Source organism: Dermacentor andersoni, chromosome 3 (assembly GCF_023375885.2).
Source record: "Dermacentor andersoni chromosome 3, qqDerAnde1_hic_scaffold, whole genome shotgun sequence".
In the NCBI taxonomy this organism is placed as follows: Eukaryota; Metazoa; Arthropoda; class Arachnida; order Ixodida; family Ixodidae; genus Dermacentor; species Dermacentor andersoni.
The window spans coordinates 42,533,863-42,554,490 of NC_092816.1; the positions used below are offsets into that span (position 1 = coordinate 42,533,863).

The window sequence follows — 20,628 nt, forward strand, 5'->3', positions numbered from 1 at the left end:
ACCCGCAAGTGGCCCTCGGGCTCTGAAACGGTGCCTGTGTGCAGTTTAACGTTTTGTAAGCAGCTCGTGCAAGCACGGGCTACAATTAGCGTTGTGCAAACAGAACCATATGTGTTCTGCGCTGCGAATGCAGTATATGGTTTCGCTGTAGACCCTGGTGTCTATAGAACGATGACGCGTACTCGGGGTAGCCGTGCTTCTTCGGCTTGACCAATACGCATTACAACTATCGTATTGCCGCGGTACACACCGGAGACTCATACGGGAGCATCAGGGTGGTGGCGACATCTTGGCGCGCTGTGTTGTTGGCAAATTTGTATGGGAAGGGTGCAACAGAATGACTGGGTCAAGGAACAGCGGAGGCGTGGGCATGCTAATTAGGCGAGGTCTGAAGTGGCAAAGAGTAAAATAGACATGTAAGGAGCATTTATGGATTAGCCACATGTGGAAAGACAAAAAGATGTAGCTGGGAGTATAGCTTATACCTATGGACAGGTAGCGATAGCAGATAAGGAATTGATTGATTGCGTTAGAAGCGATATCAATGAGTTCAAGAAATCCGGCCAGGTGATATTAGCGGGAGATATGAACATGCACATGGATGGTTGAGATGAATATACTGACTACAACGGTTCTCTTGTGCTGGATCTGTGTGATTAACAGAACCTTATAGCACTTAACAGGGAGAGCAAGTGTCGGGGACGGGTAACGTTGCAATGTGGAAACAGGCAGTCATGTATAGACTACGCCTTAGTCTCGCAAATGGCCTACCAGATCAAATGATAATAGATGAACATGGAAAAATAGCCTGGGTAACGATCGCACACGTTTAACGTTAAATTTTGCGAGAAATAGTAACACAAAACACGAAGCAATAGCACGAGAATTTCTAAATATGAATGAAGAGCAAATAACAGGCATCGCAAAAAGCATACAGAACGAAATGGAGGCCTTTTATACAGCATTCTGGGAATATAAGAAACTGGTAGACGTTATGCAGCAGGAAATAAAACAGACACGGCAAAAAAAAAATTGTTGGATTGGAAAGAGGAAACCACGTAAGTGGTAGAACGAGACAATAAGGAAAGCTATAGAAGAGCGTAGGCGGGCGTCTAGGGATCATCGGGAAGCCACAAAGTTGGGGATTACACGAGGAAGAGGTTCCCCTTAGATGGAACAAATACCGAGAAAAGAAGAGGGTGGCGAGGGAGCTCGTGCAAGAGAAAATTAAAGGCGCAAGTGAACGTTGAGTGCACTACATTCGCAAAAGAGACAAAGGCGCCGCAAAGAGATTCTGGAATCGTATAAGAGAACTCGGAGGTCCAACTAAAAATGTGCAAACGGCTACAAGGTAAGAAGGCGGTAACGTATACGAAGGAGACGATGCAATGCAGTACATCACAGACGTTATTAGGGATAACGTGGACATGAAAGAAAGCGTAGTTTAGATTCAAACAGATCTAGCAACAACAGAGAAGCCTGAGAGAGCAAAATTTAACATAGAAAGCTTCTATTGGGAAAAAATCAGAAGAAAATATCTCTAATAATACGGCAGCAGGGCTCGATTAAATCTCAATGCAGCTAATCAAAAACCTCGGTCCAACGAGCAAGACACTGTTGACTAATGCCATAGAGCAACTGATTAGAACGAAGAAAATTCCGGTTAGATGTCGTGAAAGCAAGATGAACCTCATCTACAAAGGCAAAGGTGATAAGGATAAGACAAGCTGGTACAGGCCAGTTACAGTAACGTCGGTGATATATAGAATGGCAATGCAAGCCATAAAATTGGAACTGTCGAAGTGGGTGTAGAAAAAATAATGTGCTAGGGGAACTGCAGAACGGGTTCAGGCCAGGCAGACGCTTAGAGAATAATATGTTTGTACTAACTCAGTGCATAGATATTTCAGTAACTCAGACTAGACCATTATCGATAACATTTCTAGATATTCAAGGAGCCTATAGCAACGCAGACAGGAAGTTGTTATGGGATATTCTCAAGAACGAAAGCATAGAGGACGATTTCGGGGAGCTGCTGAGGGAGATATATAGGCACAACCGAGCACTAGTTGTATGGGAAGGTCGAAAAGGTAATGAAGTGGTGGGAATTCACCAAGGACTGAAGCAAGGATGTTCTCTGTCTGTGTTGTTCACGCTTTATGTTAAGGGCATAGAAAGACAACTGGAAAACAGCGAATTTAGGTTTGATTTACCCTACATGCGTAATGGACAAGTGGTGCAACAGAAGCTCCCTGGACTGATGTATGCGGACGGCATATAGTGCCACTAGCGGACAATAATAGAGATTTACAGACACTCGCGAATATCAGTGGCAATGCAGCGACGAATCTAGGCCTCAAGGTTAGCACAGTGGAATCGGGCATTGTGATCTTTAATGAAGATACGAGTAATTACGTGGTGTCAATTCAACAGCAAATCATACCCATAGTCGAACAATATAAATACCTCGGCGCATACATAAACGAAGGAAATACTTACTCAAGCACCCACCAAGAGAATTTGAAGATAAAGGGGAAGCGGAATGCTGCGATAATGAAACGCAGATCCCTGTGGGGCCACAACAAGTATGAGGTTGTGTGTGAAATCTGGAAAGGAGTAATGGTGATAGCGCTAACATTCGCAAATACCATTATATGCTTAAAATCGGATATCTTGTCTGGGCTGGAAGTTAAACAAAGATCGATAGGCCGGTTGGCTTTGGGAGCCCACGGTAAAACCACAAATGAGTTGGTGCAGGGTGACATATGGTTTGGGCCTCTTTTGAAGTCAGAGAAGCGCAGAACAAAATTCGTTTTGAAGAAATACTCGGGAACATGGCTCAAAATAAATGGGCTGCTAAAGTGTACGAGTATCTGCACGTGAAAACAGTGGACACAGAATGGATGAAGTCAAGAAAGCTGGCAGCCAAGTGCAGTGTAATTCAAGGTGTCAATAGACGTCCAGGAGCCATCAGAAGGAAAGCGAGAGGAACAGAGACAGGTAATTGGATGCAAAGAATGTAAACAAAAAGGACCATGGAGATTCACAAGAATGAGAAGAAAGAAATTAGCAGGGAAAATCTGTACGATAAGACAAAGGGCAGGGCCTTGCTATTTGAGGCGCGAGCCGGTTACCCCAGGACAAAAACATACCGGAGCAAATATTCGCAGCAAGGTGAGGCGTGTGTATGCTGCAGCAAAAATCCGGAGACCACTCGGCACATCCTAATGGAATGCGAAGGGATTTACCCAGAGAGAACCGTAGGTATCATACACCTTCCAGAAGCGCGTGGGTTTAAAGTGGACGGAAGCGTCAACTGGTGAGCAGTCGAGATAAGCAAGAGACGTTTAGAGTACTGGTTGAAAAAAAATCGGGGAAGAGATTGATACGACCGGATCTACAGTCATGGCTAGCGGTACAAGTAGATTTTGAAGGGAATAAAAAGATTAAGGAGAAGTACACAAAAATGCTAGATAAAAAACATGTACAGCATACCTAAATAAATCAAGCAGGCTAGGTGACCATTTTTCACCGCCCCGTTTCAAAGGGGGTGCCATTGAATCATCATCAATCATCATCGTGTTCAGCCAATGGGCGCTGTGGTAGTCTTGTTACTATCAGATATTATGTTCCACTTCTTCCGTTCACCTATAAAGCTGTTGACAAGGACTTCACGCTTCGTTACGTACGAGAGTATAAGTGATAACATTTATTTATACACGCTTCTGTATTTTTCTTCAAATGCATGACTGCAGACGTACTCGGATTATGTATGCTCGGTGTCACGCGCACGGTGTGCTACTGTTTCATTAAAACTTATTTCTCGGCGAGTTGGTGCATACTTGATTTGACAAATGTAACGGTGCTGACACATGCAACCACGAAGGAACAAGGACGAGGCACATGCGCCGAAGTGCTTGTGTCTCGTCCTTGTTCCTTTGTGGTTGTATGTGTTAGCGCTGTAATATTTGTCAAATCACGTATGCTGCTGTCGAAATTACAATTGTTAACCCCACCATACGGTGCGTAACACGGTAACACAATGCTTACGATAACGACAACAATTTTCGTCGTTCGTAAGAAAAGTGTTCCGCTTACTTGAAGGCTCTGTTGGGCTCCTCCGGTTCGTCAACAAAAAGTCGTGCAGCTCAAAGATAGCGCAGAGTCACGATATATCGCTTCCAGTGTTGGTGGCCCCACCTACGGCAAGGCTTTTCATGTCTATGTAGACTCAATTCTTGCGGAAAACGCTGTGTAAAGGCTTCAAGCCTCCGATTTTGCGATCGTAAGTCAAAGGTAATCCGTACGCATAAGCAGCTGATCAGTGACTGGATCTCCTGCAAGCCTCTGCGTTTCTGATTGGATCTCTAGTTAAAGCTAGAAGAGCGAAGGCTGTATGGTTAAGTCTTGTTGCCTTCAAGGTCTTTCGACGAAACATCTCTTAACGCACTATCTCCCAAGTTAGCACAGTAGTTTACGCTGGGACTTTCACTTTCTGTGGTGCCTCTTATCGGGTAGCTCTGTGTTTTAAATGATTCACGCGAAATGACCCGGTAAGTTAGCTCTGCCTAGTGGCACAGGAGACACCAATGCCTTATGTCCACAAAGTGTTCTGCAGCCGCTTACCATGGTTCGAGCGAGCAGCGATGAAATGGCAAGTTGGACACTGTGTACTTTCTTTCGTCCACTTGAACTTGGCAGCGTGTTCAGCTCGTTTTTTCTTGATTGTGAAAAACTGCCATATACACACTTTTGACGCTAGTGAGCGCCATTATTTTATTGCACTGGTTGTGTTCTTGTACCGTGCTTTGTATACGAATAAATAAAAACATGATTGATCTGAACCTGATTTTGTGGCTACAGTGGTGTTGATTTAGTTGTACGCTAATGTCCGAAGCATTGCGAACAAACTCGAGCAGGTGCATTGAGCTGGCATCCCGTTCTGTGTACAAGACGTCGGAGTTCGCTTTGCGACACGAAAGCTGCTGCTGAGAAGTTTGAAGCTACTATAGGATCGACATACCCGGCCCTACCGACCGAGTAATATTGGGTTTCGAGGCGCTGGCATACTATGGGGGTTAGGTCAAGAATGCAAGGGGGTGGCAAGATGTAGTAAGAAAAGCAGATGTAACCACAAGCGAAACCGAATATGAGAGGGTAAGACTCCTCTATCCTGTCAGTAACTCCTCTAAACTCCTTAATAAAAGCCAATTTGCTCAGCGGACGGAGAAGGGGGGTTGCGATTTCACTATTCTTTTTTTTACAATGTTTGAAATTTATTTGCGGTCAGAATTTCCGTTGCCTAGCCGATCCCCGTCATGCGTATGCGCCATGGTTTAAGGACTCGACGTGAACATCATGTGACATGATCTTTATAAGTTGAGATGAAAACGAAGATCAGGAAGATATATCACATATTATTTGTAATTTCTTGAAATATTATGTAAGGCTATAGGTGCACGATTCTCGACCAATTACCCAGGGTGGGTATGAGCCATATTATAGGGTAATTATCATCACCACCACCACCCCCAACGTCCTCGACTGAGTTCCAACGCCTCAGGTTTGAGGCGTTGATGTTACGATTGATAGTTTACGTTACCGTATTGCCACGCTAAATCTATATTTACGCAGCCATGTTCTGGTGATAGCGCCCCTATAGTGCCATGTTTTCGAGGGAATTGAATCTATTGCTCGTTATTTTCAAATCTGTCGCCGGTTTATTGCACAAAAACTTCTTGAAGCGCCGCTTAGTAAGCATGGCTTGAATTTATCGGTAGCAGCGTATTACTAGGGGCCTAGGCTCCAGATTCTAGCCACAGGGATGCGTTAGACGCTTTGTGTGATTTCATTCAGGCAACAAACGTATATCATGCTCATTCTTACTTTCCTTCAATTACTAGTTAAGTCTTTTAAATTCATTCCGTTCTAAGTTGCTCTTTTATAGTTATTTTTTTAAGTGTAATCACCCATTCATCTCCTCTCACCTCTCAGATACACACTACTCTTTTGTTCTTTTCATGTTTATCATCCTTGACCTGATCATTACCTTTTTCTAATAAATATAAAAATTGGGCAGTTTGGCTACAGGTAGGGCCGGCTATCTCAATATCGCATGTAAAATCAACAACAACAGCAAAAGATGACAGTGCACACGACTACCCAATTCTTGGCCCGTCCCCCATTATGGGTACGTGCCATGTTTTGAAGTGTCATCGTCATCGGCACGGTGTTATCGCTTTGCCAGCGCCCAACAAGAACGTCAACTTGAGCTTGGTGACTTGCGTTTCGTGGTCACAGCCACTGGTAAGTATGCGGCAATTCTTCGAAGACGCAGCATCAACAACGACGTCCTGAGATCGGGGAATGCCAGGACAATGCGCCGTAAAGTGAGCTCGACAACGCTTACACGGAAGCTTGCTCAACTTTTGCTACGTGTCAATCTTCGGCAATTTTTTTTTTTTTTTTTTTTTGTACGCAGTTTTTTGCCGTGCCTCTTAAGAGGAAGCTTTAGCTCGGATGCTCCTATCTAAATACATTAAAAGGAGAATTCGTTTTGCTCGGCAACCACTGCACTAAATTTGACGGAATTTGCTGCATTTAAAAGAAAAGCTTAAAATCTAGTGACTGTTGGTTTCGAATTTTCGATTTAGGTCGTCAAATTTTTATAAAAATTTGGCAAAAATCGCAAATTTTCAGAAAACGAAACTATCAAGTTTACAACTCTGTAACTCAGCAAGAAAAAATGATGTCGCAATTCTGTGAATTGTACCTGATAACACATCTAAAGCGGACAAAATTAATATGTTATACATGAACCTCGAAAAATGGAGTAATGTGTAATTACAACTTTTGCAGAACCTTCGTAAACAAAGTAACAAATTCACGTAAGATGTCAAATGATATATCAAATTTGTCCGCTTTGAATGGTCTAATGGATGCCGTTTACAGAATCGTGATATCTGTTTTTGATGCAGTACTATTAGCTTGTAAACTTCGTGCTTCTATTTTTTTCAAACGTCTAAATTTTTGAAGATCCTTTTAGCAAACTTCAAGCTTAAATCAAAATTCCGCTTCCAACAGTCACTAGAATTTAACTTTCTCTCTCAAATGCAACAAATTTAATTAAAATCGGTCCAGAGTTATCTCAGAAAAACGTTTTTGCGTTTTTACATGTATTTGAATAGGCGGCGTCGGAGTTGGGCCCGAGCTAAAGCTTCCTCTTAGGAGGAAGCGTTAGCTCGGGCCCAACTCCGACGCGGCCTATTCAAATACATGTAAAACGCAAAAACGTCTTCCTGAGGTAACCCCTGGGTCGATTTTAATGAAATTTATTGCATTTGAGAGAGAAAGTTAAATTCTAGTGACTTAGAAGCCGAATTGCTATTTAGGTCCTGTATTTTGTTAAATTATCAAAAATTCGGGAGCTTGAAAAAAAATAGAAGCACGAAGTTTACAAATTCATAGCTCTGCATCAAGACCATATATCGCAGTTCTGTAAACGGCATCCATTAGATCATTGAAAGCGGACAATTTCGGTATGTGATTTTACATCTTACGTGATGTTGTTACGTTGTGTACAAGGGTTCTGCAAAAGCTGTATTTCCACATTACTGAATTTCTGGAGATTCATGTGCCCATATCAGTTTTGTCCGTTTTAGATGTGCTATCATATGCAATTCACATAATTGTATTATCTGTATTATCTGACAGGTTTCGTACAGAACTTAAGTATTTTCTCTTAGCTTCCTCCGACTTTCCCATTTGAGTGTACTATGCGTTATATTTTTAACTTTCACTTTGTTTCTCTATATGTCTCTCGCATTTTCTTTACTTCATTTTTTTTTTCTTAAGCTATTTTTTGTAGTTTCCCCTTTTGTTGTCTAATCCAAAGCTTTGTTATTGTTTAATACATCCATCTGCTGCTTCTCTGTTCATTTATGCCTTGTCTCCTAAAACCTTTAATATCAAAAATTTCCCATGTTGCCATTGTTGTTTTATTAATTCTAGTCATCATGCACAGGAGGTCCCATTTCAGTTTCTAACTACGGGACCTCCTTCTGTATATACTTATTATGTAATTATCCCCATTTTTGTCTTGAATAAACTGATTCTGATTCTGATCATTTTTCGTTGCCGAGTTGGAGTTGTAAACTTGATAGTTTTGTTTTTCGAAAATTTTCGATTTTTGCCAATTTTTAATAAAAACTTGACCACCTAAATAAAAAAATTCGAAACTAACAGTTACTAGATTTTAAGTTTTTGTTTTAAATGCGCAAACTTACTAAATTTGGTGCAGTGGTTGCCGAGACAAGCGAATTCTCCTTTTACATGTATTTATGTAGGAGCGCCCGAGCTAAAGCTTCCTCTTAAGACGAAAGCCATCGCCGTTGGTAGTTTCTATTGCGAGGCAGAACAGTACTTAGTAGCTTTCCGGTGAGAATAAAGATAGATGAGAAAGAAAGAAAGAAAAAAAGGAAAGAAGGAAAGAAAGAGAAAGAAAGAAAGAAAGAAAGAAAGAAAGAAGGTCTGCACGGTTGCGTGCGTGTAGCTAGACACGTATAAAGCATTTATGTGAACGCAACAAAAACAGGTGGAGTCCGCCTGTCAGTATGAAACGACTATCCCGCGCTCAGCCAGCACTGCGAGCTCTGAAAAAATGGAAACCGCGTGCGGGTGGCATGTTTGCATACATCTGTCATGTTTCTGAATTCAAAAGAGAGGTGCGCTGTAGACATAGATGTCATATCTGAGGAGAACTCGCCCAACAATTTATAGCTTCTCGATTTATTTCCTTATTTTTGTAGCTGTTCCCACCAACCTTCTCCTTTTCTCAGGTAGCTGAGAAGTCGTCTTGTACAAAGTTAATTCATTCAATGAGAATCGCATTAAAGAAGGAATACTTTCGCGCAGGAAACTCGCCAATTTTTTTTCGCTTGTGTAGTGGGGTAAGCTTGCGTGTGTAAACTTCTCTTCGCAGGCTCTTCCATGTGGACAGTGCTAGGACAGCGCTTGGTTGGACTTACCAGTTGGTGGTAACTGTTCCAGACGAACCGGTCGACACGCCACCTTATAACGAGATTGTCACACCGTTTACGATGTGCGCCCAGGCACTAGATTACAATATTATGCCAGCAGCCCAGGCCAGAGGGCGAAGACGTGTGTGCCGAGCCACACTCAGTGTTTGTGTCGCCAGCCTCGTTTCGTGCTGTCGTCTGCACTGCTGGCGCTGGCTTTAGTGCACTCTGGTACAGACGAGTTGTAGAACGTGATGTCACGAAGATGAAGCGGCGTTGTCGTCAGCTTCAGTGCGGGACAAAAATTGGACTGACTTTAATCGCACAAGTTTTCTCTGAAGCAAGATTAATATTAGTGGTCGGGTTCTTATTATTAATGGCAAATATTAGTATAGAAACCAGCGAACAGCTAAGAACACTCGACTTTGTCGTCTGCTCTTTTTGCCGGTAACACGCCTATTTGTTTACAACGTACACGTAGCTGAAATTTTCTATAATGTTGAACCCGAACTAACTACAGCTTCGCACACTTGAACTCGCTTGTAGCACAAATTACGCATATATTATCGTTCTGTTTTTCTTTTTTTTTTTGTGATATTCGCAGGTCGACGTGGTTCGGTGACCTCTACGCAGCAATTTCTTTCCTGCTTGCTTATGTCGTCTGGTTTTTTTGCAGACGACATTTTTTTTTTTTGCCTTCTGCACGCTTTGCGCGCTCCCTGCTTGCCTTGGCTTGCTCAATCTGTGCACTCAATCTCTAACGAGTGAACATTTAATTATTTATGTCATGCTGCAACGTGTAAACGTTTCTGTTCTATGCGATGGCATTTGGGGCTCACTGTGCTGACACTGAAAAAAGAAAGCGTTTTGTCTGATTATTTGCGTCTGAATGTTTTTTTTTCGTGACGATAGTATCTGACTATTTGAAGTGCTTTATTGTCCGAATCCCAGCTCTGCTCGTCTCTAACGGTTTCGACTGATCCCGTACACATAGGAATCGGGCAATAATTCGGCTATACGTTATAGGTTATCGCTTTCACCCTGACGTTGGCTATGGCTGTTACTTGTCTTTGTGACCTTATTATTTTGTTCTTATTTTCTGTCTTTCTTCTTTTTTACCTCCCAGCGAGAGGCCAGCCTTGTTGGAACTATGACAATGACCGTAAGTGTGACGCCAACTTTATCGCGACATTTATTTCGATAACGGAAAAAAATCGTTTATGTTGTGCTTCAAACTTCGCACAGAGATCGCTTTCTGCGATCTAGTCTGAATAACAACACAGTCGGGATAGACGGTTTGTCATCAGTGTATCAGGTTGTCACAAACTGAGATGGAAATATTGAAAAAGCTGTTCAGAAAATGGAGTCTTCAGTAAAGATTTGTAAATAGGAAATGTACAGTACTGACTGAGTTTTTATTCTGATATTCTGACAATTTAAATAGAGTTTTTGCGTTTACCGTTCATTGCTAGCATTTTTTTTTTTTGTTCGTCCAAGTGACCATAGGTCTGAGAAACTTTCGTAACGGTGCGCATTGTCGTAGCCGGACAGCTGTCAAAATCGGTTCATTCGGCTCGGCTTCTTGGGTGCCTGACTTTCAGATAACGGCATGTGATTTTAGGTTAGGAAAAACAACTCCTTTATTCGTAAACTTAACAAACTGGGCATTCACAGTCGATTGCAGGTGTTCCCAGGCCGCTTAAAACCTTTGAAATAAATCCGCTCGACAATGCTATGTTTACCGCTACTGTCGACCTATGAATCCCTTTTTTTTTTATGATGACGGCATAGAGGTTCATAGTTGCCTATACATATATTTACTGTTGCTGCCAGACACCGAATACTATAACACCGTCCGACGAGTTTTATGTCTGGTCTTGCTTGGGAACATTAACGACAGGCAATTACGTAAGACAAATCGATGAAACACGTGATCACCGTGTGTGATCTGAGCGCTAATCAACCGGAGATAAACTAGAAAAGAAATTGTGAATGTCGGATGAAGTTACGTAGATCGTGGTTTCTGTATGGTATTGATATCCATATTATTGCACCTGAAGTTCCTCCTTTGCTTTGACCTGCTTTGGCTGATTTGCCTGCGTTGCCTACCTGTCTGCTTTGCCTACTGCCTGCCCTACTCACCTGCCTGCCCCTCCCTGCCTTGACATGCCCTGCCCTGCGTTCCCTGCCCGGCCTGCCCTGTCTGCCTTGCCTTGCCTTGCATTGCATTACTTTGCCTTGTCTTGCATCGTATTGCATTGTCTTGCCTTGGCTTGCCTTGTCTTGACTTGCCTTGCCTTACCTTGCCTTGCCTTGCCTTACCTTGCCTTGCCTTGCCTTGTCTTGCCTTGCCTTGACTTGCCTTGCCTTGCCTTGCCTTGTCTTGTCTTGTCTTGTCTTGCCATGCCTTGCCTTGCCTCTGCTTGTCTGCCTGCCTGAGCTCTCCAAAAATTTCCTCCTCCGTGCAGAGTCGTGGTCGTGGCCCGAGTTCCAATGCGTCGAGCACAACTCGTGCGGCGGGGCGCAGCAGTCTCCAGTGAACATCGAGACGCTGAGCGTGGTGCAGGACATCGGCATGAAGCCGCTCCAGTTCTACGCCCACGACGTCCCGCTCCGCAACTTCACGGTGCACAACGACGGCCTGTCACGTGAGCGGGACTGTTGTCGCTGCTATTGATGACTCTGCGTTTTCCCGCCTTCACCAATATTTGTGTAATACATAAAAAGCGATGGCTTCTATCGGTCAACGAGGAAGGAGAACCAGTGAAAGGGCTCGTCCATTGTCTACAGCTAATCGTCAATTTAAGTGGCTAAACTGGTTAACCGGAAGGATCACGGATTAGCTGCGTCACGCTTAACAATTTTTTTTTTACGAATGCAGTCGTTCCCTGATCTGGAAGTCTTCAAAAATATCACCAGAGTCTATAGAAGTTTAGTTGGATTCCATCATAAACGATAAAAAAAAATTATCTGTCATATTCTTCGGCGATAGACCGTACCCGCCGCGGTTGCTCAGTGGCTATGGTGTTAGGCTGCTGAGCACGAGGTCGCGGGATCGAATCCCGGCCACGGCGGCCGCATTTCGATGGGGGCGAAATGCGAAAACACCCGTGTACTTAGATTTAGGTGCACGTTAAAGAACCCCAGGTGGTCCAAATTTCCGGAGTCCTCCACTACGGCGTGCCTCATAATCAGAAAGTGGTTTTGGCACGTAAAACCCCATAATTTAATTTTTTTTTTTTTTAATAGACCGTCCTACTAATGTTCACCGCAGTTTTAATAACAATTGTCAGGTTTTATTCTACCATACAGTCTTAAAGGCTCTAACAACTATCTAAGCAAGGCATGCCCAATTCCGCGTATCACATCACTGTGTATGTATATTTTCGTCCACCTGTCTCGATCGTTAAAAATCGCCCGCACACGCACACACATGCATACAACATGTGACCACTCCCCATATTGACACGTGTACTTATCTTTATCGGGCGACCACGCTTCGCCGCCTAACAAATGCTATCACACAGCGCGGAACGCGCCTGCATGTATCCGAAGTTTCTGGAAAGTTATCGATGCTTCTATCCGCGGTCTGTTGTCGCCGAACCTTGTGTTATCTGATTTCAATGCCTGACGCGAATGGTGTAGAACTATGTGGAAGGCACGCGGGTCCCAACGATTAGTCTGGAACATTCGATGACTGCTCTATAAAAACCGACGCGCTTGACCCGCTGATCAGATTTCCGACGATCACCGACCTTGTTCGCCGCTATCGTTGTGCTATAAGTGTAGCCTGTTCTTGTGGGCACAGGTTCGCCCAATAAAAGTTAGTTTTTGCCTTTCACAGTATCGCTACTGTGTTCTTAACGTCACCACCACGTGACAATATACTCATACCGGCTATACTGGCACGCCACTGCCATGTGGGTGTCTCAGTCGACAGACGTCTCACCAGCTTGCCGTGTTACGTCCGAGTCCCATGTTAATGTCAAGCTTTCGTATCTTCAAAGAACGCGACCTGACGTGGCGCCACGCAGTGACCCTCCGGCCTTCGCCAGCGGACAAGACCAAGAGGACAGTGCGGGGCGGTCATCTGCAGGGCACCTTCGAGTTCAGGCATGCGCTGTTTCACTGGGGTTCCACCTCATCGCAGGGCTCCGAACACCGCCTCGACGGCACCGCATACCCCATGGAGGTGGGTAGGAAAGTCTACCCTGGCAGGCAGGCAGGCAGGCAGGCAAACCAGACAGACCAGACCAGACAGACAAGACCAGACAGAAAAGACAGACAAGACCTGATAGGTCAGACAGACAGACAGACAGACAGACAGACAGACAGACAGACAGACAGACAGACAGACAGACAGACAGACAGACAGACAGACAGACAGACAGACAGACAGACCACCCGACAGACAGACAGACCACCCGACAGACAGACAGACCAACAGACAGACAGACAGACCAACCGACAGACAGACAGACAGACAGACCAACCGACAGACAGACAGACAGACAGACCAACCGACAGACAGACAGACAGACAGACAGACAGACAGACAGACAGACAGACAGACAGACAGACAGACAGACAGACAGACCAACCGACAGACAGACAGTAAGACAGACCAACAGACCGACAGACAGACAGACAGACCAACCGACAGACAGACAGACCAACCGACAGACAGACAGACAGACAGACAGACAGACAGACAGACAGACAGACAGACAGACAGACAGACAGATAGCATTGCCGTAGACTCCAGCTGGCCGAATCAAATTTATCACTTGGCTCTTTCTTTGTTCAGGCACAGCTGGTGTACACAAACGAGAAGTACGCCAACGTAGATGAGCCGGACCAGACGGACAGGATTGCCATTATCTCAACGCTCTATCAGGTGCTCTTTTTTTTTCGTTTTCATTCTCTGCAGCGATAAACGCTGAAGGTCGTTACCATTCCTTTTTTATTGACGAACTATTTCGGAGGTAATGTGTGAGTCGAAAAAAAGAAAGAAAGAATTAATGGTGTTGTAATCCGCAAGATGTAAATCATACTAAGTTCTTCAGAATCCCAAGATGGATAAATTGATAGACGGAAACAGACAGTGCATAAAACGAAATAAACCAAGGTAAAGTGCAGGAGGGAGTCTGGGCCAACGTTTTGATATGTGGAGTTAGTCATAGACTGACTTGTAATTGCTGGTTGGCTTTACTTCTACTATAACATAACTACAATGGCGAATTTCATTTACTACGAAGAGCGCGCGAAGAGCATCGTCTTCCTACTCTGCATTCTAGATGCATGCTCGGCAAGATAGTCTGCGCTGCCAATGATACTTCATGGAGCAAAAGTGGAAGGCATTCGTGCATGAACCGATTTCGACAATCAGCACTTAACGCGTCGGCATCATCACTTTGTCATTTATGCATTTAATGGGTATGTATCTATATAAATAAATCGGAAGCTGTGACAACAAATTAATGCCTTTATGAAGAAACGACCTGCATAACGAAGTGAATGACATGGTCCGGCCATCTGTATGCCTTATTCATGTAACGCGGGCACCACCATAGCAAAGAATTTGCAGCGAATTTGCGTGTTTAACGAAATAATGTGCGCGTTCGATCCTCTTTACTTTCTGGCAGATGTGGGCGAACGTTAACTTTTTTAACATGAATCGAAAACGAAGAGCAATTAGCGAACAGCAATTAGCGAATCGAATAGTTCAAGTACAGACGCATATATTTACAGCAGAAATATTTCAGAGTGTCGCTCTTAGGCGCCCGTGCCTGCCTTGAGCATCGGCGTCCCTCGGCATAACCGAGCGAATGAGCACAGAGAAAGAGGAAAGAGTGAACGCAGAGCGCAGCGGGGGATGAAAGACGGCGATAGCGAAGAGAGCACGAGGTGGAAAGCAGAGGAGGATAGTACGGCGAAAGCGTGAGAAGAAAAGCGTAGTTCCGCGCAAGACGGGCTCTGCGGCGACGACCGCTACAAGATGGGGCCGGAGTAGCGCGCCGCCGTCTGTTCGCCGATGACGCCATCGATATATAGGGCACGCTGCGAGCGCGTCCACCGGTACCATATATGGAAACCAAGCGCCGCATGAGCGGAGATCTGTCTGCGGCGGCGGCTGCTGTGAATCGCGCCAACGCGTCACCCACGCGCTGCCTCTCGCGCGATCTCCCGATTAGCGAGGCAGCCGCGCAATGCTTCGCTTCGTTTGCAACTTGCCGCACGAGATAGATTGTGCGCGCCAGCCAATATATCGCGAAATGAAAACACCTATACAGCTGCGCTGAAATTATGTATTAGGGTGTATCGTGATGGTCGGTGAATTTTTTTTTTCGATATAGCTATAGGTACCTAAACATTAAGTAAAGAAATGCTTGCCGGCAACATGATCAGCGGTTGTGGAAAAAATAGAGAAAGAAAGAAAGAGAAAGCTGCTAAAGTAATTGTGTTTTGTAGACACACGAAAAGGAGCCACCTGGAAGGAAACCATCACTGGCTGTTCCATATAAGATAAGATTTCTACATGACTAGACTGGCAAAAAAAAAACACACTAAATGACAAAAAAAAGACAATTCTGGGTTTTTTACGTGCAAAAACACGATCAGGTTATGAGGCAAGCCGTAGTGGGGGACTGCAGATTAATTATGACCTGCTGGGGTTCTTTAACGTGCGGCTAAATCTAAGTACACGAATGTTCTTGCATTTCTCTCCCATCGAAACACTGCCGCCGCGGACGGGATCGAACCTGCGACCTCGAGCTCCAGCAACGCAACGCCATATAGCCACCGAGATGCCGCGGTGGCTACACTGAATGGCAGACTACAAGCAAAAAATCACCGGTCCTCATACAGGCTTCCACCGCAAAACCGAGAACGAAGCTTGCTTATTATTATCCCTTTTCTTTCAGCATTGCCTCGAAAATATTGTCGTTGCTGCTTCGCGTCTGACAATTTACGATACTTTGTTCAGTATATTTTGAGAATGGAGTCATTATTGTCAACGGTCATTTATTCCATATATTTGGTTGGTTCCGAATATTCAAAAAATACCGGATTGTCCATTTTCGAATACGAATAGCTAAGGTGAGTAATATTCAATTCCTATTCGAATATTCGCCCAACCTTTATTTTCTGGTCTCTTAGTGCGAAGCAAAACGCCAAAGCGCTTGCGTGGACTGTCACCTTGCATGAGGGGCGTCCTCCACTACGGCGTACCTCATAACTAGAAAATAGTTTTGGCACGTAAAACCACATAATTTAATTTTTAAAGCTCGTTGTGCTCGGAGTGACCTTGACACTATGGTGGCGACTGGCAAAGATTCGACTGCAGACACGAGCGCGATGATGGCGCGAGATTTGCATTAGTGGCATTTGAGCCTTCGCAACGGTTCCTTCCGTCACAGCCAAGACCTTCACGCGAATACAGGCTGCCACACTCGAGATAATATCGGATTGGCAGCAATCAATTACTTTTGTAAAGTGGTGCGTACAAAAGGACGAAAAAAAAATCTTAGCGCGGTCAAAATGAAGATTGCCTCAATAGCACAAGGAAGACGACGACGTAAGATAAAAAGAGAGCACTACAAGGCTTATGAATTATTTATGTTCTGGGGTTTTACGTGCCAACACCGTTTGATTATGCAGGCACGCCGTATTTGGGGGAGATCAACTTTGACCACCTGGGGCTCTTTAACGCGCACCCAATGCATGGGCGTTCTTGTTCCACCCTCATCGAAAGGCGGCCGCCGCGGCCGGCATTTGATCTCACACCCTCGGGGGATAGTAGTACATAGCGCAACGCCTTATAGCCCGTCACCCGGCGGCGTGCCGTCAAACCGTCTTCTCTCGTCGTCTCCCTTGCGCGTGCTATATATCCGATCGTGCGTATTTCGTAGAAATTCGCCCCCAACTTTCAGTTCTTCTCAGAGTAAAGTTTGCTTTCTTTCAGCATTGCCTTTGTTTGGTAATTCTTGAGGAATTATTGGTTGGCCGCCGCTATTGGTCCAAAGGTCCACTTTATATCGACTTAGGGTGTGTGTGAATATTCAAAACTATCGAATAACTAATCAACTGCAGTGCCCTATGCGATTCGGCCTTCAAATCGAAGTCTCTGTTCGTAATTGCGAATGCTTTTCGAACATTTCAGCACGTCAACTGCACGCAAATAAACTTAAAATTGGAGCAAAAGTGCTGTAACTTTTCACCCCCGCAGGTATAGTATATACGTAAAACATGAGAACTTGCGTAGTCGAGCAGGTTAAGTCACTGAGGTAGCCATACTTTGCATGCTGTACAGCGTTAACTCGATCCCACTCTCTGAAGAGCCCTGTGCGTGCGAAGGAAGTACCATTTGCTTCTAATGCTCCATTTGGGCTTTTAGTAAGCAACGCTTAATAACGCACTATGTAATGACAAAAACGTGCTAGCCTTAACAATACTGGGATGTGAACGTCGTTTTGTATTAATTGGGATAACGGCTGCTCATTATTCGAAAACTATTCGATTCGATTCGCTTATGGCACTATTAGATTCGTTTTCGATTCAGTCTCGAAATCACTATTCGCATACCCCTATTATCGACACATTGAGGAACATCAACTCACACAAGTGCGAGCGCTTAACTGCAACTGTGGGTTTATTGCTGCGCTATAAAACTTTGCGAATACAAAACAAATGAATAAAAAACATGCGCCGGTGAAGTGAAGGGGGGTTGCGAAGGGGCGAAGTCCTTTAAGAAAGGTAACCTTTACAGCGATTTTAGTTGCAGCATAACGAAAGGCATATTTCGGTGTTTGCCTTTCTTCCGATCTGACGTGGACCCGTCATATGTTAGTGACATTGCAAACTCCGCTAATCAGGCGCTTCCATTTCACCGTCGTATCCATGTGTTTGCATGCTCCTCTCTTTGCGCTTATAACGTTTTCGCACTCCCGAAAATAGAACACGCCAGTAGTGCACCTGGCCCTTACGAAGCTAATCTAACACTCCATAGGATCATTCCAAAACCGTGTGACGCGATCAATTCTCATCAATTACTCGTATGGTACAAGCATTTCGGCTCTTAAAAACACAGCTTCAACTTCCTACTCTCGCCTTCCGCCGTAATATCCCACGTCTTCGCACTGCACATATTTATTTTGCCTCCTCAGCTGTGAACAACCCGATTCGTCCAATCCATCGTGATTCCCGCAACAGCCTCCCTTACGCCATTTATTCTCCAAGCTGAGCTCGTACAGCGACATTTCAGCAGTCCATATAAATATAACGTGTTTTTTCAGCGCGTGGTGAGCAGCAAGTCTATTCACTCGGGCGGGCTTTCCCACATAAATACTACAATTGCCAAGAAGCCGGCTCTGACGAACAAAGGAACCGCGAGTACGCGCGCACGTGACAGCTTCCGAAGCGTACCGTGACTATCGTGCACAGCTGTGTGCAAAAGTAACCCTACGCTGTAATCCAGCGCAACCACCTACCACGGCATCAAAACTTGTGCGACTCCGCAAAGAAAGAGCGCAGGTCATAGCAGAGCACTGTGCAGTAAAAAGCTAACAGCTGCAGCACCCGTCAACGACTTTGCCGTCGCAGCTGACGTTCGTGAACTTCGATTCGGTGAGGGCGATGCGCGGCGTGCTGGACGCGCTCGAGTCCGAGGCGCCGTCCCGGCGACGCCGCCGTTCGCTCCGCCGCTTGCTTCCGTGGATGGTGCGCCGGCTGACGGGCTCCGGGTCCAGCGCGGCCAAGGGTGCGTCGTTCCCGCTGACGCTGAACAGCCTGATGCCTCCAGCGGACCTGCAGGAGTTCTACACTTACCGCGGCTCGCTAACCACTCCCCCCTGCACGGAGTCCGTGCGTTGGACTGTATTCAGAAAGAATGCGTTCATCTCCGAGGCGCTGGTAAGCACACCGCCACAACGGAGAGTTGTTGTGTATGCAGTCATGGAGTTTTATAATGGCCGTGAACACGGGAACACGCTTCGCTTCGATACAGACAGAGCATTCTAACGGGCTTACTGTCACACTATCTGGTAAAAGTAAGATTAGCTGTGCCCAGAAAAAAGAAATTAAAAAAGAAATAAAATCTGTGCGTTTGGAACACATGCCGATGTCGCCAGCTCGAATGAAAATATATAATTTCACCCTTGAAAATTTCGGGCAATCGTATCGCATGTTATCTAGCTTATTTCCGTGTTACCTCTATGCAAAAAAAAAAAAAGAGGAATCTGAGCAGACCTATAGCATTTCTCATGGGTTTTGAATGCGAAAGCACTAATGTCCAGTTAAAGGCTGCTAGGCGGTCCTTCGGGTTATGAACTCCTCGCGGGCAAGCGAGTGCATTGAGACGCTTCGCGCGTTTTGTTTTGGCCTTACCGAGGCGCCGCTAGAACGCAGTCGGGAGCTTGCGCGGACAAGGAACGCGCGGATAAAACAGGCTTCCGAGAGCGAGAGCGCGGTTGACGTGGCGTCGCGGCGATGCGCTCTCCCCTCACGCGTTGCCCTGGTATTAGGCGTTCCCTTTCGCCGGCTCTGCTCCGCCGAGGCCCAAGCCAGCAAGTGCGAGCCACTGTCACGTGACGTTGCATTCAGTGGGAAGTTTCGCTGCTGCACACGCAGCCGGCTTGTTCGCTCAATGGGCCATTTAACGCTTTCGCATAAAAAAAAGAAAGAATGTGCTCTGAAGAGACGCCACGTCTAAGGTCGGGAGGGAGGGTATGGGCGGTGCAACGCACGTCCCCATCTCGGGATGCTCCAGAGCCTTGGGAACCCTTCGACTGACCATCTCCCTATGAATATCCAGTTTGGGAACCGTGCGCAGATACAACAAATGAAGTTCCTCGTTCACTTCTTGGCTGTCTCCTTCTGCGTCACCTCTATCACGCTAGCATGACTTTGAGAAAGCGCAACTAATAAGCTCTTGCTCTAAGTTCGCGTTCTCTCCAACTTTTTCAGCTGCACCGTCTGCGCAGACTTCGCGGGCACACCAAGAGCAGCTTTCTCTCGGACAACTTCCGACCGCCGCAGAGGCTGCACGGTCGCAAGATCATCTCTTCCTTTCGTCCCTTCTGACACTCGCGGGAAGAGCCGTTCATTCGGCAGCGTTAGCTTCGTATTTTGTCGTAACGGCACAAATGCATCCTCGATTTATTAATAGCACTGACATGACACACACGTAACAAGCGAAAAAGCAAAGAAAAATGCGTTATACATAACTTGTATTTGTTATGAATGAAATATATTTGCTCTAGTTTTGTTAATACGCGCGTACAACTTTTCATACTTTCACCGCAATGACAATAGGAGCACAATTAAGTTCAACGTTACGCATTCTTCGGTCTGGCATCTGGGTTGCAGTTGGTGTATTCATCTTTGACCTGCATCTTCTACACGCATATGTAAATTAGCGTTTAAACGTCAGATCAGGCACAAGAAATTTGTTTAATTATGGTGCGGTGTCTTACGGAACATATGACAGCCCTCGGGGAAGAAGCTTTCCTCAGAATGTGGCATACTAGCTTTTTTGTAGTGAGGAAGGGCCATATGGAGTTTCCAATCTTGCCATTTTAAGAGCACTTCTTTGACGACAGGAAGAGAAGAAACT

General features: G+C 45.2%; 1 protein-coding gene across 1 annotated transcript; it reads left to right on the forward strand.

Annotated features, from left to right (window-relative positions):
* Window positions 1-4,545: 4,545 nt before the first annotated feature.
* On the forward strand, window positions 4,546-20,096 carry LOC126516807 (carbonic anhydrase-like). The gene is made up of 7 exons (XM_072286817.1): window positions 4,546-4,553; window positions 8,981-9,159; window positions 11,486-11,665; window positions 13,052-13,209; window positions 13,825-13,914; window positions 18,618-18,926; window positions 19,980-20,096. The coding sequence occupies exons 1-7, from the start codon at window positions 4,546-4,548 to the stop codon at window positions 20,094-20,096; spliced, it is 1,041 nt and encodes a 346-aa protein (XP_072142918.1).
* Window positions 20,097-20,628: the final 532 nt, after the last annotated feature.